At 32.4% G+C, this 23,350-nt stretch overlaps 3 protein-coding genes across 6 annotated transcripts; 2 read left to right on the forward strand and 1 right to left on the reverse strand.

Annotated features, from left to right (window-relative positions):
• Positions 1-6,755: 6,755 nt before the first annotated feature.
• LOC133704590 (nudix hydrolase 25-like) lies at positions 6,756-9,507 on the forward strand. Its single transcript, XM_062129466.1, has 6 exons — positions 6,756-7,138; positions 7,356-7,406; positions 8,012-8,104; positions 8,313-8,407; positions 9,038-9,149; positions 9,243-9,507. Exons 1-6 carry the CDS (start codon positions 7,073-7,075, stop codon positions 9,345-9,347), a joined length of 522 nt encoding a protein of 173 aa, XP_061985450.1. The 5' UTR covers positions 6,756-7,072; the 3' UTR covers positions 9,348-9,507.
• Positions 9,508-14,781: 5,274 nt separating this feature from the next.
• Positions 14,782-19,250, forward strand: LOC133705733 (mitogen-activated protein kinase 12-like). Of its 4 annotated transcripts, none has more exons than XM_062131102.1 (10): positions 14,782-14,942; positions 15,497-15,905; positions 16,034-16,161; positions 16,327-16,386; positions 17,026-17,175; positions 17,281-17,434; positions 17,554-17,693; positions 17,796-17,869; positions 18,475-18,579; positions 18,676-19,250. In XM_062131102.1, the coding sequence occupies exons 2-10, from the start codon at positions 15,500-15,502 to the stop codon at positions 18,932-18,934; spliced, it is 1,476 nt and encodes a 491-aa protein (XP_061987086.1). In that variant the 5' UTR covers positions 14,782-14,942; positions 15,497-15,499; the 3' UTR covers positions 18,935-19,250. The 4 variants fall into 4 exon arrangements, with proteins under 4 accessions (XP_061987086.1, XP_061987089.1, XP_061987088.1 ...); XM_062131105.1 differs by lacking the exon at positions 14,782-14,942 and adding an exon at positions 14,972-15,076; XM_062131104.1 differs by lacking the exon at positions 14,782-14,942 and adding an exon at positions 15,108-15,264.
• Positions 19,251-20,669: 1,419 nt separating this feature from the next.
• On the reverse strand, positions 20,670-23,176 carry LOC133704945 (uncharacterized). The gene is made up of 5 exons (XM_062130013.1): positions 22,987-23,176; positions 22,740-22,885; positions 22,245-22,326; positions 22,015-22,131; positions 20,670-21,063 (listed from the first exon to the last, which is right to left on the reverse strand). Exons 2-5 carry the CDS (start codon positions 22,862-22,864, stop codon positions 21,013-21,015), a joined length of 375 nt encoding a protein of 124 aa, XP_061985997.1. The 5' UTR covers positions 22,865-22,885; positions 22,987-23,176; the 3' UTR covers positions 20,670-21,012.
• Positions 23,177-23,350: the final 174 nt, after the last annotated feature.

The raw sequence follows: 23,350 nt of genomic DNA on the forward strand, positions 1-23,350 counted from the left end.
TTTGATTTAATTTTATTTTTATATCAACTTTGATCTTTTTTCATTGTTATTTATTTTTATTTTATTATTTTCTTGATTAAAATGTTTTATTTATCAAATATGGTTAACGTATTTTTGATTGTATTTATTTTATTTAAGATGGTTTATAAAATTATATTTTTTATTAATTTTATCATCTTTAACTTTTTTATCTATTAGTTTTAGTCTCAATATTTTGATTTTTATTTATTTTATTTTAAATAATTTTTAAAAAAAATATATTTTTTAATTTTATCATATTTTAGTTTTTTATCTGTTAAATTGGTTTTTTTCTCTTAATAAACTTATTAAAAATTATTTTTCAACTTATTTTTTATTATATAATTAAATACTGAAAAATATTTTACAATTTATTTTTTATAACATTATATAATATTATAAAACAATTCATTTTATAAATATTTATTTTATATAAAAATTATTTTTTAAAATAAAATTATTTTTCAACAACTAAACATAAAAATGGTTATAAACAGCAATCACATGAACACGCCGCAAGCCCATGGGTACGGGTCAGATGAAATGATGTGCGAATGGGAAAAAATTGACAGGCCTGAGACCTGCAAGGCACAGTACCGTGAAGGAATAATCGAGAGAGAAAAGAAGTCTGGCCCCATTTTTGAACACGAAGTGTTGTGTTCTTTAAAAAAAAAAAATCAAATACATCAAACTAAAAAATGATAATTTAACATAATTTTAATGGACACAGATAAAGGTGACTCTTGTGTATAAATATTATCAACTCGAATTAAAATCTAATTCAAATAATTTAATATATTAAAAATAATAATTCTATTTAAAGTCGTTGGATATTAATTAAAAGTATGTTTGAAATTATAATAGTAATAACAATTTAAATTGCTTTTCATTTATAAATATGTTAAATAAAAATTTTTAATTTTAAAAAATTATTTTTGATATTAATATATAAAAAAATATAAAATTATTTTTAAAAAAAATTTAAATTTTTAAAAAATATGGTTAGAAGTTTCCTAACCTAAAAGTTTTTTTACCTGGTCAGCTTCGGATAGAGTATAGATTTTGCCTTCTCCGACCCCAAACAACAGGTTTCACACACTTCAGCCTCTCCAGTCTGACTTTCCTTCTCTCTCTCTTCTCCAATCTCCGACCCGACTTCCCTTCTCAGCAGCAAGGCATCAACTCCAGCAATCTCTCACAATGCCAACAAATTCTTTTTTTCCCTCTCTTCTGTGAATTGAATACTGGGATTTTCTTAAATTGTTTATCGTTTTTCTCTTTTCTACAGCAAAGTTATACTTTTTAATTTGGTTATCTGGGCAGTCTTGAAGGATTTTTTTTATTTTTGTTCAATTAGTTTTGGTAGTTTTATTTATTGCAGTGAAGGCTATTTCATTTTATAAGTTGTTGTTTCAGTTTTGAAGTTCACTGATCTGTGGGGAGCATGTTTGAAATGGGCTTGTGGAGTAAGCTTACTATTTTCAAACAAACACTCCAAATTGTTTTTCCTCTCGTCCTTTCTGTTTCCCCCTTTTCGTGGCTGTTTATATGACATTAAAGATTGTATGGTTGTGTGCGTTCTATTGCTACTTGTCTGTTGCGAAACATTGCTGTTCTTTTGAATTATTTATAGCAGCACGGTTGTTTCTTCACATGCCTGGTTAAGATCAAGACTGGAATGACAATTCTTCTTTAATTTTAGATTTTATTTATTTATTTAGAGCTAGTTTATTTATGAGTATGATATTGTTGTTTTTCAAAGTATTTTTATTTAAAAATATTTTTAAATAATATTTTTTATTTTTTAAATTTATTAACTTAAAGTAAAAAATATATTTTTAAAACATAAGCTTTATATCTGTTGATATTGAAGCTAAATTTTCCTTCTGGATCGTGTATGGATGTTCAATTGAAACCAGATGTTAAAAAATTATAATTAGATTTAAGTATAAATATTACAAAACCCGATTCATGGCATATAATATTTATCTTTTTTTAATATTATTTAATATACACATGCCCAGTGTTAACATTATACACGCATATATATATATTCACAGTTCAACAATAAAAATATTCGGGTAGTGGAATCAATATAGAGTGTGGATGTCTAAATACTCGGTTGGGTACGGAAGAAGTAAAAACTCGATCAATTATTCATTGTCATCCTCCCATCAAACTATTTGACAATAAAATCAATTAAATATTTAGTAATGGGTTGTGATACGTCCCTGTATTTTTTCTTTTGTATCCAAAATGTCCATGTACTATTTTTTATCTTAATAATATCCCTGTATGTTTATTTTTAGTGTCATTGGATTATTCTATCGGTCACTATAACCAACACCGTTAACTAATAAAATATAATTTTGAAGGATGTAATTCAATTAGTCAAACTCTAGATTTGTTATTTAAAGATCATCAGTTTAAGTCTCATAAATTTCAGAATAATTACATCATAAATCTTATTGTTTTTAATTTTTTTTAATTTCATCATAACCCTTTTTAACTCTCAACAATTAATCATAATTTTGTAATTTCAACATTTCTCTCTCGTTGTTTTTTTTTTTTAAATCAATCTGATTATCTCGGTTCTTTTAAGTGCACGTTCTGATAGCTGCATGGTGCTTGTTTTTATGTTTGCCATGTTCTTCCTGAGCGTCCGTTCAAACAATTACATAAAAAAAAATTAAAATGATGTGCTTGTCTCCTCAGTTCGATTTGTGGGAGAGCTAAATCCAATGGAACTTTTGACGTGCTCAGAAAGTACACGTTGAAGTTACTATTTTCTTCACGTCCTCAAATGCACCAGCATTAGCACCAGCGCTCTTGTTTTTCCTCAGTCGTGAAATAGAAGTCAATCTTCTTTCTCCTGTCGGGCCATCGTCTAAAACCTGAAAAGAATGGAAGTCTCGGGGTTTACCAAAATATATTTAAATCACGACGGTTAATGCTTCTTCACCGTCTACTCTCAGAACTCTGCCAGGCTCTTTAAATCAGCGTGCGTGCTCCATCGAGGAAAACCGGATGGCACGTGGGATTTGTTGGCGGAGGAATTCTCTTTATGAGGTTGTTAAAATACCGATACTTTGATTATTACGGAAATGTTTGCGATTTGGATTCTGGACATTTATTTTCATCGTCTCTACTCGAATCCAATGGCCCAAATAGCAATATGATTATTAGGAAATTTCCAGTGCAATTAATATTATGTTTTTGCGCATCGTTTCAAGATTGCAAGTCATTGTTACAGAAATTAAAATATTAAGTATTTATTATAGTTAAATTTTCAGTAATTGAATACTGCAACTGGCATAGTAAATATTGAAATTTTATATTTCTATAGTTATTCATCAATCTCTTTCAGTTATGAATAACGTGTGGTAATTTTGTCTTATTTAGAAACTGTTTGGGACCTAAAAAAAAATTTTTTATTACTAAAATTTAATATAATTTGTATATTTTGGATTGTTTTGATGTAATAGTATTAAAAATAATTTTTAAAAATTATCATTGACATGTATTTTAATATGAAAAATTATTTAAAAAATAATTATTACTATATTAACAAACGTACTCTTAAAAGGATCACGGTATTTATTATGCTGATGTTCAGAGCAGGAACGTTTTAGGACCAGTTCCTTGAAAAAATCTTTATTTAGCAAAGCAGTATAGGATAGGCGAGCTCATTGGAGTCCTTTTATTTTTTTCACTTTCTTTTTTCCTGTTCTCAAATAGAGAGCAGGCTTTGTTCAATTACGGCCATTTTAAAGACCAGTGAAAAATAGATTGTTGGCTCGCATGCTATATTTTTTTTCAATGTAAAGATACCCATTTAATAGAGAGCAGACTTTAGAGTTGTTTGTGTTTAACCATAATTCAACCTATCCCATGTCTTTCCATGCTAGTTGTTGCATTACCGTGCTACCGCCTATGTCATAATATTTTAGATTCATAATCCGAGTTCAAGACCGAAATTATCCTATAAAAATACAAACCATATAAATCATGAAACTAAAATTTTAATTAGGAAAATCTCAATCAACAAAATAGCAAGAAATGAGATGAGAAATAATAAAGTTTCAATAGAAAAATGATCAAAAATAAAATAAATAACAATTAAAAAAATAAAGATTAAACTTAACATCAAAAAATGAAATAAAATATTGAGAAATGCAACTAAAAAATAAATTTAATTAAGAAAATGATAAAAAAACAGCAATAAAAAACACTAAGACCACATTTGACAAGTAAAAAAGTAATAGATGATGAAATTGAAAGAAAATTTTAATTTTATAAATTATTTTAAATAAAAATAAATAAATAAATAATCAAATTTGAAAGAAAAATAAATTGATGGGTTGCGTAGAAAAATTATAGAGTCAGGCGTGTAAAATGTGAAGGAGAAAAACAAAAAAGATAACGAACGTCAAAATAAAGATCCCTTTGTCGCATGTGTTGCACAAGAATGATAAAGACGCCGTGAAGATTCAAACGCCGTCATAAAAATCAGTGTTTGACACTAAAAGAATAAAGCCACAAGATCCAATGTAAATAACATATTTAATATTAAATAATATTTTATATATGTTGAAATACCAAGTTGCCCGATGCAACATTATAATTACAAAAATACATATTGAGAAGACTAAAATACTCATAAACACAAGTTAAAGATAATTTAAATTAAATGGTAATGTAGTTATTTTATAAAAAGTCAAAACAACTCATGCATACAAGCGAAATATTATTTGCTGTGAAGGTATTCGAGTAATTGTATTGTGAAAAAACAACAAAAATGTCCCTGTCCAGGTCTCTTTTTTTTTTTTAAAAAGGAAAAAATCATATTTTTATTGATAGAATTCACGGCCGCAATAAATCCAAAGTGTAAATAAATTTAGAGCTGCAATAAAAATTAGAGTGTTTGAAAATGAGATGTAAATTATATTCTTTTAAAATTTTAAACTTTTTTTATTTAAAATGATTTTTTTTAATCGTTTTGATAGGATGAAGTTAAAAATAATTTTTAAAAAATAAATAAAAAATTATTTTAATATACTTTTAAATAAAAAAATACTTCAAATTATCATCAGTATTTCAATCCCAGTCATTCCTTGAAGTCCTCCGCTTCTAGTTTCTTTTTTAAGTAATTTAATTTTTCATTTTCTTTTGCAATGATAATGATAAATGTGCATCATGGCTGAAAGATGCTGCTTCCACTTATATAGTTTAGTATAATTGCTATTTGCGATTCTCTCTGTACTGAAAGTCAACGCCTTCTCTCTCCCACTTCCTTTTGTTATGCGTTTTATCAATTAGTGCTTTCTCACAAGTTTTCATCTCCGCGTGTTCATTCATTGAACACATCGCCCCTCTTTATCTACTTGCTATCGTGCGCCTCCGTCGCCCCTGTGAGTTTCCACAAGGAGTGGCAGCCCGCACAATAATCACCATGAGCCCGGTCCTTTTTCTTTTTATTTATTTTGGAGCTTGGACGGTAAAAACAAGGCCGACATATTTTTCTTTATTTTTATTTTTATAATTTAGTAGTTTAGTTACTAATTAAACAAGTCTCGTGGACACATGTATACACAAAATGAATAATGGCCAGGTCAAAAACAAATTTCTTTATCGATTATTTTTTAGAGAGAAGTCTTAAAATCCAGAATACAATAGAATTCTTTACAAATTTTAATATTTTTAATTCTCTAATACCATTTTTCAGGATTAAAAGAATATTTACAAAATCACCAGGCTAAAATATACAATCTTTTTAGACCAGCTCCAAAATCAAGAAATTTAATATTGATAAATTAATTTTTATGCATACAAACACACACACGTATAAAGAATGACAACATTAATATTGATAATACTATGTTTCGGTATTAAAATCGTTTTCGGTAAATTATTCACTAGTCTTGGTTGATGATTCTTTACGAGTAAAAAAAAAATAAATCAAAGTCGTTTCATTTATTATAAATTTATTTAATAATAAAACATAAATTTATAACTAGTTGAAGTTAACGATAAGAATAAATTTAACAAGTGAATAAATGGTTTAAACTTTGATTAATTTTTAGTTTATATGGTCTTTGTTATATATGACATGTCGTGCATTTTGTCATGTTAAATTAAACATATTAAACCATTCAAATATTAAAAGGTTATTATTGTTTTAAAAATAAAATAAACAGCTTTTCATGTTAACAACACCAACATCATTTTCATAATTTTTAAATGAGGTTTAACTTTTCATATTAAAAACACTATTTTCATGATGATTTTCAAGTAAGGTTTAATATATCTTTAAACTATTTTTATAGGAATCACCTCCAACTCTCAAAATCCAAGCAACTAATTTTTAAAATTCTAAAAAATATTTATTTGATGTTTTGTTTTAAATAAAACAATAAAAAATAGAAAAGTATAAGGTCAAGCATGCTCTTAGCAAGTTAAAAGTAAAAAAGAATTTAACTATTATTATGCATTTATCAACTCAACCATTTCCATGATAGTTGTAAATCACTGAGTCATAAATTAAAGTTACTAACTAATATACTATGTTATATTAATTGCTACTAAAGAAAAAAAATGCTATATGAATTTAATGGCAGAATCATTTCGAAGACAGACGTCAAAGAATCATAGCGCGAGCTCACCACAAAGAATATGAGATCAGAGGCACTTATAAATGGCAGAACGGACACGAAGCTGATTTAAATAATGAATTAACGATGGCCTGGGTGGGGGAGAAGTGGGGTGCGCAGGATAAAATGGAAGAGTGGACAAAATCTCAAACTTCTCTCGATCAGCCGGTCTATAATTCTTTTCATTTAAAAAAGAGAGTCAGCCACTTTTCATGGTCAGGGTCACTTATTCCCACAAAACCCACCTGCTTCTTTATTTCAATCTTTCTGAAAAATCTCTCCCCATCACACTGAGCAAAGAAAGCGTTTAATTGCTGTTTGCCTTTGTGTTTCTCTTATCTAATTCACAGTAACTATCATCAATCAGAAAAAGAAAACGAAAGGCAAGACAAGGCAGGCAGAAAATGGATGGTCTGCCCTCTGGATACCGCCCCAACGTTGGTGTCTGTCTCATCAACTCTGATAACCTGGTCTGCTCATCACCTCCTTTTGCTTTTCTTTCTTCTGATTTTATTACATTAGCTGATTACCCGCGCGGTTATCTTTTAATTAATTGATGGAATTTTAGTTCAATTTCTAGACAACCGATCGCTTTCCCCCCCTTTTTTCTTCGTTGAAGTTTGTTATAATATTCCTGCACTTCTTAAAATCATATTTAACGAGAAGACATGATAATACTCCTTGCAGGTTTTTGTGGCATCAAGATTAAATGTTCCAGGAGCATGGCAGATGCCTCAGGTAATGCCGCATTGGATTTGATCTTTCTGAAAAAGTAATTAATTCCTAACAAATGTGCTGATATCGTTCAACTTCTTATTATTTCTGCTTGCTCGAGCTTATCGTCTACTATTCTAGTGCAGAGAATAATAATTCTGTGATTCCAGTTCATCTCCAGTATTAAGTAATCTTAGTTTTAATGCGGTCACTGGGGTGATTTTTCGGACCGATCAAGATTTTGGCTTACATTCGGACTAGATTTCAATTATTCTCAATGCGATGAACTTCGCTGCCGGGCAAGTAGTGGACATCTGTTCCGCTTTTTTACTTACTTTGGCATTTTATACCAAATCCAGGCATTTGATAAATGCAATGAATATAATTTGTGATGCTTTAGGATACCCCTATCCGCAGGAAGCTTCCTAGAGTTTTAGATAATGAGTAGTATGATACTTAAGTGGGTTCGCCTTGGGTTATTCATGGGATGCACTTAGACCAACCTTTGCAGATGTCTGATAAGAAATCTTATATCAGTTTTCTCTGAATTTACATTAGTTCTTGTTCGACCATAGTTTCCACCCTTCAGCTAAGCTTATGTGTTTCATCTTTGTGATTTCCCATGGTAGGGGGGCATTGAAGATGGTGAGGAGCCTAAGTCTGCAGCCATCAGGGAACTGCTGGAAGAAACTGGGATAGTCTCTGCTGAAATTATTGCCGAGGTTGGGTATCAACTTTGCTAACCGAATGACTAGTATAAACAATCTCTCAAGTATATCCTCTGAGTAACTAGTTAATTTCATGTTAAATTTTATAATGACTGCACTGAAAGTAAACAATCTCTCAAGTACTCTTATGAAAGCATCTTTTAAGATATAATCTTGAATTGATGGTCAATCCTTTTCTGTTTTGCTGGCTCTGTATTCACAGGTTCCAAATTGGTTGACTTATGACTTCCCCCCTGCTGTGAAAGCCAAAGTGAATCGTCTCTGGGGAGGTGAATGGCACGGACAGGCACAAAAGTGGTGAGCCTCCCTGTCTCTCTCTGATCGAGTACACGATCTGATAGTGAGAAAGAAGATAACATTTGGTTTAAATCGGAGAAATTAACTGTGCAGTATCTAAGATGATTGCACTTTTAGAATTTCCGTGAATAGCCACTAAAATGCTACAAAATTTCAGGACCTTTCATCTGTGACATTTTCATCTCAGTTTTCTGATCCTAAATCCAATCCCTTTCAGTACTATAAATCCTCACTTCTGTGTGCAGTATCTGAGTCCATTTTTAAATGAACTTGAACCACGATGTGCATTTCTTGTTATCCGATGGCTATAAAAATTCAGATTTAGAACAGGGAAAACAAAAGAGGGGACAAACTTTAGCGTCAATTTCAAATTGACTTTTAAACATTTGCAATGACTGAGAATTTCATATGATCTTGCGAATCTTATGCAGTGAGAAAACTCAGTTATTTCTTTCTTATGATTACATACGTTATGTTGTTAAGCTAATTGCGATTAAATTTATTTGTGCATATGAAATAATGACGTATTGAAATAATTGGAGGGATATGGTACGGGATCAATGGAGAAGGATATACGTTGTGTACTATCCTGCTGCTTCTGCATATGATTTCAGGGTTTTTGGTTGACAGGTTTCTTATGAGATTAACAAAAGACGAGAGTGAGATCAACTTAGCAAGTGGTGAAGCAGATCCTGAATTTGCGGAGTGGAAATGGACAAGTCCTGAAGAAGTTATCGAACAGGTATGGTGCAGAAAAGAGCAAGGATTTATAACATTATATTATGTACATTTGAATCCTCATTCCTTACTGAGATAAGCGAGCGATTGTTCACAGGCAGTGGACTACAAGAGGCCAACTTATGAAGAAGTCATGAGGACATTTAGGCCTTACTTGAATGAAAATGGAATAGCTGCTAAATGTAAATCTTCGAAGTGGTAAATGGTGTGCATGTGCTTTTGTAGATCTCTCTCCGTGAAATCTAGACTCTGTAGGACTTTGTTCTTTGTAAATGGATGTGGCAGTTGAGAGTTTCAAAATTAGATGGTTGCTTAACTGTAATAAAACTCCTTGTTCAATCAATTCTCTCGAGTTTGTGTAAGTAGCTTGCCTACTGAAGAATTGACGTGCATAAGCTTTCTAAATGGCAAAACAACCTAAAATCAGAAGAAAAATAGTAGTTGTGGTTGTAGTGTCGGTATGGTAAGTATTGCATAGGCAATGTGCATGGCTTTCGTATGCTTAAAAAATAATAGCTTTAAGTGTGTGTTTGGTGATGAGATTTAAAATGTTTTTTCCTAGTGTTTTTCATTTAAAAAGTATTGAGTTGATTTATTTTTAAATTTATTTTTTTATGATTCTGTATCAAAATCAATTAAACTCACTTAAAAGAGTATCAATTTTTTTTGGGATAAAAAGTACTTAAAAAAGCATCTGAATGGCAATGACAAACGTTACCCAACTCTGGTGAATCGTGCTCTGAACAAAGCAAAATAAAGTTCTGTTTCTCTTATCATGTTACTTGTGGGCCTAAAGGAAAAAAAAAATTAAAATCAATTTGCAAGTTTTTTAACCTGTGCTCCAATGCAGGTTTTTTTTCAAAGCTTTTCTAGTAACTTATCTTGGGCACAGGAAAAAAAGACGATTACCATATTTTATGAACACGAATCGCAGCTAATAAAATTACGAGAAGTATGGAATTCACAGATCAAAATAACACTAATCTATTGCGGATCTTCTCCTCTTCTTTTTTCAAGAATATTAAGAGTGCATAGAATTTATTTACAGTATCATTAGACCTGGCTAAATAAATCAATTTTAAAATTTTTCAATCCAACTTTTTATCTAATTTAAAATTTTAATTAAATAACATAGGAGTTAGCTAGATTTAAATAGATTAATTTCATGGATCAAAATGTAATCTAGATGACCCGTAAAAACAATGTTTAACTTTTAAAAAACTTCAACATAACAATTTTCTTAAAAATAATATTAAGACAATAACAAATTAGATCTACCAGGTCCCCTCTTAACCCGGGTAATGAATTTTATTGAGTTTAATAAATTTTTTGTAAACTTTTTTTATTTAATTACACGATAAAAATAGATGCTCGCAAAACTGAGCATTAACCCTGAAATATAATTTTATTCTAGACTGTGATAATTCTATAGAAAACAAACAAAAATAAATCATGTAATCTATTTCCTAACCAATCAAATATTGAAGGAAAAAAAATAATTAAAAAAATAAAGCATATTCGGTCAGTGGGTAAACCCGTCAAATTTGTGAACCAGGTTATGGACTCCACTGTGATTATAATTGTTTTTTTAAACTATTTTTTATTTAATTATATGATAACAAAAATAAATGATTGTAAAATCGAACACTAACTCAATACCAAAAAGTTTTTTTAAGATCGAGATAACTTTATAAAAAAAAACTTGCAAGACTCACGTACCAGCCAAATATTTGAACAAGTCCATTAACTTTATAAAGTTTAATAGCATATTAAAAAAAAACTATGTGAGAAAAAAATACATGATAACAAAGTCAAGTTCAATTAGAAAATAAATAAACAAAAGAAACCTCACCGAACCCATAAACCAGGACAACTTTGGTTACCCTTGCAAACACGCAAATCACGTTAACCCTATAAAAAAACAAAAACAAAATTAATAAATTATAAAAGCTAATTTCTAATCACTTTAATACAGAGAGATGAAAAAAACAAAAACAAACTTGAAAAAAAAACATAACAAAAATTTAAATAATAAAAGGTTAAAAGAAGAAGAAAGAAACTAAATAGAGTGGATTACTACTTTGATCCATGTTACAATGGTTTTAGGCAATCAATGGTTTTTTCACTCTTTTTTTTTTGTTAATTATTTATGGTACATGTGGCACACTTATATCCTTTTTTTAACTGAAAAAATAATGTTTATGTTATGAGAAACTTTTTTTGGCAGCCAATGGGTCAGCACGAAATTTTCTAACTTGCCTCTTTATTTATATTTCATTGAACCAAATAAAATTTCAAAAAATAAACATCTCATACTCATATTTAATTAAGTAATTCAATTTTTTTAAAATAAAATTTAATAGAGAATGACAAATAAAACAACACACAAGATAATCTATGTCATTTTTTAAATCAATGAAAAATCTCATAAGAAGCAATTAAAAAAAATTAATGGAGTCAATCTCCAATTAAATAAATGCTGAAGGTCAAGATTGGAAAAAAAATGAACGAAGTGAACATTTTATGCTTGTATTTAATCAATTAATTTAATTACACATGCACACAAAAACTAAATTTAACAAAAAATAATAAATAAAAAGACTCATGATAACCCGAGTCATTTTCAAAATCAATAAAAAATCATATATGAAGCAAATAAAAAAAATCAGCAAAACTCAATCTCCAATTAAATAAATATTAAATAATAAAATTGAAAGAACATAACCTGATAAAAAATCATGAGTGAGCACATAATATTTATATTTAATCAATTAATATAATTTAATTAAAAAAAATATCTCTTGCAAAAGCTAAATTTAACAAAAACAACAAACAAAAAAATATCCAAGACAACTTGAGTCATTTTCAAAATCAGTAAAAAAATCTTATAGGAAGCATATAATAAAATCTAACAAAGCCTGATATTAAATTAAATAAATATTAAGAGATGAAATTGAAAAAACATGAACTTAAAAAAAAAACTAAAAAAAACAAGCAAACTCGGACAAACCTCCTAAACCTGAGATAATCTTTAAAACTTGCAACTCATGAAATCTTAGATTCAAGTTCAATTAATAAGCTAAATTCCCAACCAATTTAATATTGAATGATGAAATTAAAAAAAATAGAAAATATCAAATTAAAAAAATAGAAATAAAAAAATAAGGATCAAATTTGACATAAAAAACTCAAGGAGCATGAAATTGTAAAATAAAAAAAATAATTTTAAAAATTATCTCAAATAAAAAAAAATAATCAAAATAATAGAGACCAAACTTGAAAGATGAAAAAAATTGAAGAGGGGTGAAATTGTAAAATAAATCAAAATTTATAAACTATTACAAATAATAATAAAAAAATATATGAAACAAATATAAAAGAAATAACAAATTGAAGAGTGCTTTGAAATTTCAAAAGGAAAAATGTGAAAATCAAGGGGGAGAGATAACAAAAAGAGGGGAAGACTCTTGGCGCTAAATCGAATGATTATTGGGTACATGCATTGCCTCATTATGAAGGGGATGCTAAGACAATTAAAACACTACGTGAAAATAAAATTGTTAAACCTAATAAAGTTTATAATCCGGATTATGAGTTTGATGAGTTAAGTCATAAAACTTAAATTGATTTAATATATCATCGTTTTAATATAAAAAAAATATTTTTTAAACTTTTTTAAAATTAAATTATATATTTTATTAATCACCCAAATTATTTTTAAAATGATCAAGTTTGATAAAAAGATTTCAAATTTAACTTGCTAAATCCCAGTTAATAACAATAATAATACTAGATAATTCTACGTTACCTGAATATTTGTGGGCTTGTAAACTATAATATTTTATAAATGAAACTTCAAAAGGACTGGCCTGGAGATTGCTCTCTCCGTAGCCATTACGGTTCGGCCAATTTGACGGAGGTTGCCTTCTCCTTAACCAACATGGTTCGAGTATCCAGGTAAAAAAAAAGCCCAGAGCGTTCATATTTTAAAAAACTGCTTGTTGCTCTTGCATATCAGATCGCCGTTTTGAGTCCATTCCACTCCCTTAAATTAGAATTTCCTAGAATAGGTTTTTTTTTGGGTGGCCAAGACTAATCTTTGCAGATTTTGCTGCTGAAATGTATATAAAAAAGAAGAAGAAGTCAGTTGTATAACAATGGATTTGGCCACTGCATATGGCATGGATCAAACGTCCTTCATTCCAATTTATATATCCGCAATCTGAGTTCTTGGATAACAATTTGCATGTGACACCAAGGCAAGGATTGAAAGATTTTATTTTTTTCTCTCCTTTGTTTTTTTGTGTGAGAGCGTGGCCTGCGGGTAGGTGGAGAGAAGAATAAATTGGAAGATGAACTGGCTCCATTGATTGTTGAGACCAATCTCCAATCTGTAACAAACGCATTAAATATCTTGACGTAACCCTAAAGTTCAAATAAAATCGTAGAACTTTTGCAAGTCTATCCCATGATCTTACCGTGACGAAGAGAGCCATGTCTGATTTCTTCAAACAAAATTCACTCTTTCAGACCCGTGGTTTAATTAAAGAATTTGTCAATTTTTATTTATTTATAAAAATTGGCATCTGTCTTCATCAGCTTCTTATCATGTTAGGTGAAACCTGGTCGTATGTGTGCACTATACATCTATGTATTTCAATTTCAACGGCTAAGATGTGCTACTCTATAAACCATTTTATTTGTTTATTTTCTTCAATTAATGTATTCTATAATACCATTCAATGATCTATTCATCTCCGGTCAGTGCTCTATTGAAAGAGTCGTGTATTTTGAACGGGCCGACGTCAGGCACCGACACCGTCCCTTTTCCAGCGGCTCCTCGGCTTATCTTTATTTTTATTGATGTTCTTCAAGAGTCAAAAATCTGTTTCTAAGTTTTTTGTTCCCTCTGTTCAAATCACTCGAAAAAGATTTACTTCGATTCATATTGCCCCCCCTAGAAAGTTCGTATTCTGATTTAAACTGCGCTTGTAAAAAATCAACCAGACGGGCCATGCTCATCTTATGAACCACGAATTTGAGTTTTTGAGCGTGATAGCGACAAGGGGGCTGAATTAGCCACGAGGAATTCACTTGTGACTTGCTCCTCCCCTAAAAGGTCGTGGGGGTAAGGATGCTTTGTCATTAGAGAAAAGAAAGTAGAAAAAACTTAATATAGCACGTAAACCATTTATACTTGGCTATGGATTTCAATATATTTTTTGTTTGTTGACAATTGTGTAACTGTTGCTGAGATGTTGACGGAAGTGATCCTTGAGTTTGATGTTATCGTTACTGCTTCTGGCTCTAATTCAAGAAAATAACGCGAAAAGGAAATCCATGAACTAATGGCGATAGAGGAAGAAAATGTCCAAATCAAACTAAAAAACAAGAAGTAAGATGGAGCCAAGCCACATTATATATGATTAGAATTAGAAGCAACACACCCACCACTGAATTTTCAGAAAAAGGAGATACTTCCATTATTATTACCCCTACAAATTATTATAGACACAATAAATATGAGGAGAGTCCAAATAAAACCAAACAACCGTCCTCTGGAGTGGAGATGGATGCATGTCCTTTCAATTCAAGTTTTGAGATGCTTCAGATTAGATCCATCCAGACGGGGTTCCTGAGGAGGTCCAATCGCCTTCACGCCTTCATGGAACGCTACCCCTCACTGCCAGCAACCGGCCATATATATCACCTAGCCTGTCTGCGAGGCCGTCTCTTGTCTGCTAAAATACTCAAAAATAGTTTAAAGCTCCGTGAACATAGGGGTGGATAAGATAGGGTACGCATTTTGAGGAACTCTCTCTTTTGTCTCTACTCTTGTCTCTCCTTTGCTTCTTTCTTGCAATTAAAATCCATCCGTCTTTTTTGTTTTTCTTACCCACCTTTGTCTAATAACGACTAAAGAGGCTCTCGGTAAATATATAAATTTGAGAATTATAATTTTATTAATAACTTGATTTTTTCGTCTATGTATAATTTAAAAGAACACCTGTCTTGACTGGTTAAAGTGAATAAAATTAAAACTTCACTGAAAATTGATGCTTTCTGACCGCACTTTAGTTGAAAAACCTCCCATTACTCGGCTTTTCCTATAAAATAAAGTACGTGCACAGACGTTTGCTTATGTTACAAAGAACAGAATCTTGATTTTGATTAAAATCCCATTTATGTTCTTGCTTCCTTCTGTCCATATCTCCCTCACCGTCGAGCAATTAAGTTAGCACAGCACCTGTTTTTCTGTCATGCATGGTTTTTTTTTTTTTTTAGTTCTTACATGGTTTGTGATTCTGATATAAATTGCTGGTCCTGTTCAATTTTGTTTTGATTGTTCAGATCATGCTTGATAGAGAATTTTTCACTGAGTATGGAGAAGCAAGCCAGTATGAAATTCAAGAAGTAGTCGGAAAAGGAAGCTATGGCGTTGTTGCATCCGCCATAGATACTCACACGGGAGAGAGGGTCGCTATCAAGAAGATGACCAACATCTTTGAGCATGTCTCCGATGCTACACGTATTCTACGTGAGATCAAGCTGCTCAGGCTGCTTAAACACCCTGATATTGTAGAAATCAGACATATTATGCTCCCTCCTTCTCCAAGAGAGTTTAAAGATATTTATGTGGTGTTTGAGTTGATGGAATCTGACCTTCATCAAGTTATCAAGTTAAATAATGACCTCACTCCTGAACATCACCAGTTTTTCTTGTACCAGCTTCTTCGAGCTCTCAAATATATACATACAGGTTCTTGAACTTAAAGGACTGCTTTCTAGTTTAATTTTTTGTTTTTGATTATAGATCAATACGAACATCATGAGTTGCTCTAAAGCAAAACCTGTTTTTTTGTTGCTGAAAAATGTTATTTTTTGCAGGAAATGTGTTTCATCGAGATTTGAAGCCCAAAAATATTCTTGCTAATGCTGATTGTAAATTAAAGCTTTGTGACTTTGGGCTGGCTCGTGTGTCATTTAGTAATGCTCCTTCTGCTATTTTTTGGACTGTATGTGTCTTCTTGAATCTCGGTTGTAACTTTCAGTGATTGATTGTGTTATATATGTAATTGTAATGTTTTAGACGATCATAACGTTAGTTAGATTATATTATTATATATGGTGTCTGTGTTGGCTTAATTATAAACAATTTTTTTTTTTTGTGTTTTGTCAAGGATTATGTGGCTACTCGATGGTACCGTGCCCCTGAACTCTGCGGCTCCTTTTCATCCAAGGCATGCAAATTATAAATCCTTCTTATTCCGTTTATTATGTATAAATGATTTGAAGGAAAAAGAAAATTGATTGCCTGTATGTGTTATTTTGGAAGCCATCTTTTTGCTCCTGCTTAGTCTACTCATTGACTCTTCTTCTTTTAAGCCGGCTTGGTATTTTGGATGTGACACTCATGCATTTTCACTTTACTAATTAATTATCTGCGTATAATTTGTGGATTTTGACATGTCTGTCAATGAAGTGGTTTTAATTAGAAATGGATGTAGTAGAGAAACATTTGATCTAGAAGTTCGAACTGCAAAAGCTGCAACCCTCCAGCATCATCTATTAAATTGATGTGCACCTTGTTATTCATGAAATGTGAATTTTTTTAACAAAATCATGTCAGAAAAACATATGTTTTTCTAAATCTATAGTTTGACGTGACAGATTGATCAACTGTGGTGGTGCATTTGTTGCTTTGTTTCATCAGCTATCCAGTATTTCCCAATGCTCAATTATGTTTCATGCACCAAACTACCAGTTTTAATGGTTTATTTTCTTTTGGATGAAGTGGCCTAAATTGCTTTGCTCAGGCCATTTTTCAGTTGGAATTCAAGATTTTGTTTGACACTTTTTTTTAAACTTGTGCTCTGCAGTACACTCCTGCTATTGATATTTGGAGCATAGGTTGTATATATGCAGAATTGTTGACGGCGAAACCCTTGTTTCCTGGAAAAAATGTCGTTCATCAATTGGAACTCATAACCGATTTGCTTGGCACTCCTTCGGCTGAATCCATTGCTCGAGTTTGTTGCCTTTCTCAATCAATTTCTTTTGCTATCTTAGAAACTTCAGCCTTTCCTAAATCTGATTGTTCCTCTTTTCTCACCTCTTTTTTGTGATACATGCAGATTAGTAATGAAAAGGCTAGGAAGTATTTGAGTAGCATGAGGAAAAAGCGGCCAATTCCTTTCTCAAAAAAATTTCCAGATGTAGACCGATCAGCTTTGCGTATACTTGAGCGGTTGCTGGCATTTGATCCTAAAGATCGCCCATCTGCTGAAGAGATAAGATTTAGTCAAACGATAGTTTAACATTATTTTTTATATCACTCCTTTTATTTGTGATTTGTATATCCAGATTCACACAGTTTCTTTCCTGAAATTAGTTTCTATTTTATCTTCAGGCTTTAGCTGATCCATATTTTGACGGACTAGCAGATAAGGAGGAAGAACCTTCAAGGAAACCCATTTCAAAACTTGAGTTCGAATTTGAAAGGAGGAAATTGACAAGAGATGATGTAAGAGAACTGATTTACAGAGAGGTATGATCGTATTGGTGCTTGCTTCAGTAATGCTTTTCTGCTTCTTTTGGTGGTAGCCTACTTAGTTGTTAATTGTGATTTGTCTTATTTTCTACGAAACAGATTTTGGAGTATCATCCAGAGATGCTAAAAGAGTACCTTCGGGGCACAGATCAGACTCACTTTGTTTATCCAAGGTCAGGAACTAAAATCTTATTGCAATGGCATGATATGAAAAAGGAAATTGCATATGCATAAAACAATAGAGCGCCTATTTAGTCTCAATTATGCATGCCCAAGCCTGCATTCCAGCATACTACTGTAGCTGTCATTGAAAAATGTTAATCAATTCCCTTAAGGTGTCAATAACATCATTATTCATAGAAATAAGCACTTATTAGGTCTATCTTGGGGATCACAGCATTGATACTTTCTTTTCTTGCTGCATGTCTGTTAGTTTCTTTTCCCCGACTAGATGCGCGCATGTCTGTTAGCTACTATATTATCCAGTTGATGCTTCTTTATAGAGATGGGAGATCTATTTCACTGCTAGTTTGCTACAAAAACTATGGTACCAACAAGTTACTACTGTGCATGACAAAGCAGCACCACGTGTTATACAGAAAAAGGTTTGCATGAGAGGATTTTAAACTTTATTCCAAATGGGAACATCATTTGCATGTTAGATTTGATTAATCACATTAATTCAGAACTATGCATTATGTGACAATACCATGGTTTCTCCTTGTTTGTTCAAAGCGCGGCGATTGATTATTATCTCATTTTGGATTTCATTGTCCAGTGGAGTGGATCGCTTTAAGGAACAATTTGCTCATCTTGAGGAAGGAGATGGTACAAGTGACAGAAACAGCCCTCACCATAGGAAGCATGCGACCTCCTTGCCTAGGTAAGGTGGTGCAGTGGTGGAAACCTGTTAATTTCCCTACATGGTTTATTTGATCAAACGATTTCTATTGATTTGTGCCCCTTCGTTTTTTGGCAGGGAGCGAGTCTGCACAGCTGATGAAACTGACAATGCTTTAAAGCGCAATGCATCTTCTCTTTCTCGCGCAACTGTACAGAGCCCCCCAAAGTCGCAAGCTACAGAAGAACTGCAATCTGCTAACCGAAATGCTGTAGCTATGCAGACCAGCTCCACTAAACCCAAGTGTGGCACACGTACTCTGTTGAAAAGTGACAGCATTTGTGCTTCAATGTGTGTGGGACTAATCGGAAATGATCGCCAGGTACATGCTCTCTGATCAATGTTGGGATTCTACTTGCAAACCTTGAAGGGTTCCTACCGGAGGGTGGTTCAGAAAACATGAATTTATTCAGCTAACAAACTGTTGGGGGTATTAGAATAGGTTACTGCTGCTATGTTCCTAATGATGTACTACTGTAAACACTTCTATTGCTTGCTTTCTGTAATAACATTTACAAACTACAAGCGCCGTGAAAAGCAGGCTTCAAAAAGTGGGGTACGAAGAATGTACCGCTACATGTTATGCATCTCTAGTTAATTGTTACCAACTGTGCAGGTGAAATTAAATAGCTGGTTATTGGTTTATTTTAGAAGGCAGCAATTTCAAATGTTTGATGTTCTTCTTTATCAGATAAACTGCAAATAAGATTGCTCCATATTGCTGCATGCCCCCTGTTTATCAGTGGAAGTTTGTTTACTGCTGTCGTGCACGAGTGATTGGCACAGCACAGCGTTGTAATTGATTGAACTTTTGGCTGTTATTCATGGAAACAGCCTATCTTGCCCAGTGCAAGGAAGTAAATATAACTACTAGCATTACACCTGGATAAGACCATGTATAAGGATTGATTTTGGCAAACCTAAAATTGCTGTAAGGATACAAAGATCAATGTTTCAGAATCATGGTCATGGCAATACTTTCGTGACATTGACAAGTAGCTTTTTGGTTAGTAAAAACATGGCTAAACAAGATGAAAATGGCACGACAATATCAACAGGCTCAAGAACTAGTCAAATTTGCTAACCTCGTCTGCAAGAAAGGAATGCGACCAGAGTTGTCGTATATGTTGTTTCTTCATTTACATCGCTCAAGGGCGTTCCATTTGTTTGATTTTACTTTTATTAATTATATTATAACGATTTCAACTAAAACGCTTGCATTTACTGGGTCTCAAGTCTTATGATTAGCTAGCAGAGGGTGCGTGCTCCTTTCCTTGGTTTTCTTCCATTAAATCGTTACCTCAAATATCTCTTGATATCAGTTTCATATTGGGCTCCTTTTTTTTTTTTTTTTTAATGGTGGTAAGCATATGATTTAGTCAAGCAAAGCTAATTACATCAAACTCTTTCTTTTCCAGTCGCTAAGAGGTAACAGGCCTTCTCAGATGACTGATCTTAGCTTATGTTGTTTCCTCGATGGCTTTCCAAAAATAGAGAACGATGAAGTTTTACCTGTAGAGTTGATTAGGGTGCCATAACAGCATCAACCATCGCATTGAAGAGTTCGCATATTGTGTTGCTAAGGAGACAGAACCCCTGGAGGACTTTTAACCTTTCTTGTCCTTGAACTCACAGGGTAGTTCTATTACTGCACATAACTGACAGCAGTTTCGCTTCTAGGGAACTGGAAAAACCGGTGATTTGGCCGTATCCTCTACTGAAAGTCTTTAGTTGCAAAATCCACGTGAACTATGAATTATCCCTTTCTAGTTGGAAAAGAAACACCAAGAACTGGAAGAATACATAAATCTTCTTCCCTACGAAGCTCTTTCAAGATGGTGATCGTGTAGAACTTACAATCCCTTAAGCAGCCATCCAGAAAACACATTCTTCCTTGCAATCTTGGTGGATACTGGTTATATATCAGTACCAGGTCTGATGCCAGGGTCAGTCGAAGGGCTGATGGTGCTACGCAGTATAAAGGGGTGGCATTTATTTCTCTAGTAATTGCAATCTCAATGCGACCTGTCATTCTTCCAGATATATCTAGCTGAAAAAAGGAGAATATTCGATTCTTTCCCGCAAACTTTGTGAACTGAATTAAAATATCCTTTCTCCCCCACCAAAAGGAGAAGGAGAAGGCAACAATGACATCCGAAGGCATACCAATGAGTGTCAGGAGGCTAGTTCTAGAGAATGAAAAGACAAGATGAAGAATCTATTCGAAATTTAACAAAATGCTACCTGATTCGGAATGTGACATATAATAAATAAAACATGGACCATTTAAGCAACTCTACAATTGCTCCATGTAACACAAAAAAAAGGAAATAAATTTTTATCTATCCTGGCATCCCATGACAGAAATTCCAATGGTCGTTCACTCATTTTGGTAGCATTGTAGAGTTCCCAACTCTAGCCACTTCCATCAAACTGTCCATGAGAAAGAAGGTGTGCCATATATTGCTGCAAGAACATAAATACATTCGCATCGAGTAAGGGCACGGGAACTTCAGTTCATCCAAAAAAAAAACACACCCAGAGAGAGAGAGGTATCAGACTTCAGTAAATGAATAATCAGCAGGCTTAATTCCAGCTTCTCGTAATTAGTAGCTCACACACACACACACACAGAGGAGAGCACCTTAACCCTCCCACAGCATTTAACATGCCAAATTTGTAAGACTAATTCACACTCATACTCGCCCTCATGCAACCTAAAGGCTAAATCAAGATAAATGCTGGAGAAAAGAAATTACGTTCAATAGCATTGCATTCTTTATCTTTATCACCTGTTAATGGGCAAGAGACTTAAATGGCTTACAACCAGGATATAAGTATATTCTTGGGGTTTTAACATCATGATACATATTGTCCTGCTTTCCTGACTACCAAATGAAGTGCCATTATCAAGAATGCCAAACTAAATTCACTAATCCATTAAGCATTGCTGATATTAGAATATGCAGTCATGATTATCCAAAAGACACGTGCAGGGTATAGTAGACGAGGCTCTATCTTGGCCCTTTCTGCACTATCTGATTCCAAAAACAAATACTTCTAATATAATACAGTATCTTTGTAGAATAAATCTTGACAATCTTATCAGCCACAAACAATTGCATGGTCATGGTGTGCATTCTTTTGCATAGTATTTTAAGGAAGAATGTAAAAGAGTCCACATCACACAACTTATATTACACAATTAGTTTTAGGATTTTGGAAGCACGACACAATCTAAAAATTTCACAATTAATGCATATTGATGAGACTCCAATCTTGTAACGGTCATTCATGATGATCAATTTGCAGAAACTGTACAATATATCAATGTATTAAGGAATTAAACTCTCAAACACAATACTGAATATACAAATGTGGGGAAGTAGATTCAATTACGAGCATCATGAAACTTACTGCATGATAAGCATATGGCGATTTCCCCTGACGTTCAAAGTGCTTGGCCATGATGGAGAACTCAATTGGACCCCACTCCTCCGCTTCAAAGCAATTGCCAAGTGCAGCTTTATATAACTACCACCAACAAAAATCAAACAGCATGTTTAAAAATTCTTACATCTTAATCAAGGATGAATGCCCATGTAAAACAACAAAAAGTTACTTAACAGCAATTGTTGATCACAGACCTTAGTGGCGTCGGTTAAAAGCTCGGTTCCAGCAGGATAAGCTGCATAGAATTGGTCACCTCTAGAATATCCAGCTCTAGTTCTACAACACCCAAAAAAAAAATCCACCAGAAGAAACAGCATTAGAATCAAGGTCCTGATATATGTATATGTGTGTGTGTGTGTGTTGCTTGCCCTAGATTGCCAAGCTCTAGTCTCTACTCTAGCACCAAAATGTACAGATTAATCTCAGATAAAAAACAGAAAACCAAAATGAGTTTGAAATATCAAGGGCCAACTATAGAATTTTTAGAATTACAATTACAAAAACAAGAAACCCAACAAATAGAAAGACCAAAAACCATAACTATAAACCCATCGAAGAAATTAGAAAAACAAGAAACCCAAAAAAATAAAATTCAATGCAACAACCCACCAGAAAAAAAGAACCAGAAAACATAAGTAGAAATCAAAACATAGACGTTTAAAACTTGAGTGAAAGAGTAATTGACTCACGTATTGGTTGTATAGGCATAGCTCATGACGGCAACAAAGCAATAGAAACCAGTATAAGAAACGACTCTGCGAAGCTTTTGAATCTTTATTATTTCTTTGAATCCATCATAGAGCATCATCATCATCGGTTATACTGGAAGGCGAACCTGAGACACGAAATGTAGTCAAGGAATAACCAATTGAAACGTTTAATCGAACACCTCGCATGCATGGTCTGACATCATAGTTTTTAGAAAAGAGGACTTACGAGTTGCCCGAAAACGATAGGCAGCTTCAATTAGTGTGAATTGATCGATATTTGTAGAAGTAATAGGATGCAGTGCTTGTTCATGGTATTTGACACTCTAGCATATAGTACCAGTTCTCTTCTTCCTTTTTTACCGTGTTTGAATCAGACGTTCAACACTACAGCATGTCATGGTGGCCAACTGTTTTTAAAATATCAGCGTGTTTGGCAGTATGATTGTGAGTGTTTTTTAAATAATTTTTTGTATTAAAATGTATGTTAATAATGTTTTTTTATTTTTTAAAAATTATTTTTGATATCAGCACATTAAAACGATCCAAAATGTACAAACCATATTAAATTTTAGCAAAATAAAAAAAAAATT

The sequence above is a fragment of the Populus nigra genome, chromosome 10, assembly GCF_951802175.1.
Source record: "Populus nigra chromosome 10, ddPopNigr1.1, whole genome shotgun sequence".
Taxonomy (NCBI): Eukaryota; Viridiplantae; Streptophyta; class Magnoliopsida; order Malpighiales; family Salicaceae; genus Populus; species Populus nigra.

Excerpts from the sequence above, each read along its gene's own strand:
- LOC133705733 (XM_062131102.1), top strand. The coding sequence starts at position 15,500 with ATGCTTGATAGAGAATTTTTCACTGAGTATGGAGAAGCAAGCCAGTAT. Across the intron at positions 17,694-17,795 it reads GAGAACTGATTTACAGAGAG|ATTTTGGAGTATCATCCAGA; the intron begins GTATGATCGTAT and ends TCTACGAAACAG. Across the intron at positions 17,870-18,474 it reads ACTCACTTTGTTTATCCAAG|TGGAGTGGATCGCTTTAAGG; the intron begins GTCAGGAACTAA and ends TTCATTGTCCAG.
- LOC133704590 (XM_062129466.1), top strand. The coding sequence starts at position 7,073 with ATGGATGGTCTGCCCTCTGGATACCGCCCCAACGTTGGTGTCTGTCTC. Across the intron at positions 7,139-7,355 it reads TCATCAACTCTGATAACCTG|GTTTTTGTGGCATCAAGATT; the intron begins GTCTGCTCATCA and ends TACTCCTTGCAG. Across the intron at positions 7,407-8,011 it reads GAGCATGGCAGATGCCTCAG|GGGGGCATTGAAGATGGTGA; the intron begins GTAATGCCGCAT and ends TTCCCATGGTAG.
- LOC133704945 (XM_062130013.1), bottom strand. The coding sequence starts at position 22,864 with ATGATGATGATGCTCTATGATGGATTCAAAGAAATAATAAAGATTCAA. Across the intron at positions 22,327-22,739 it reads TATGCCTATACAACCAATAC|AACTAGAGCTGGATATTCTA; the intron begins GTGAGTCAATTA and ends TGGGTGTTGTAG. Across the intron at positions 22,132-22,244 it reads TTTTAACCGACGCCACTAAG|TTATATAAAGCTGCACTTGG; the intron begins GTCTGTGATCAA and ends TGTTGGTGGTAG.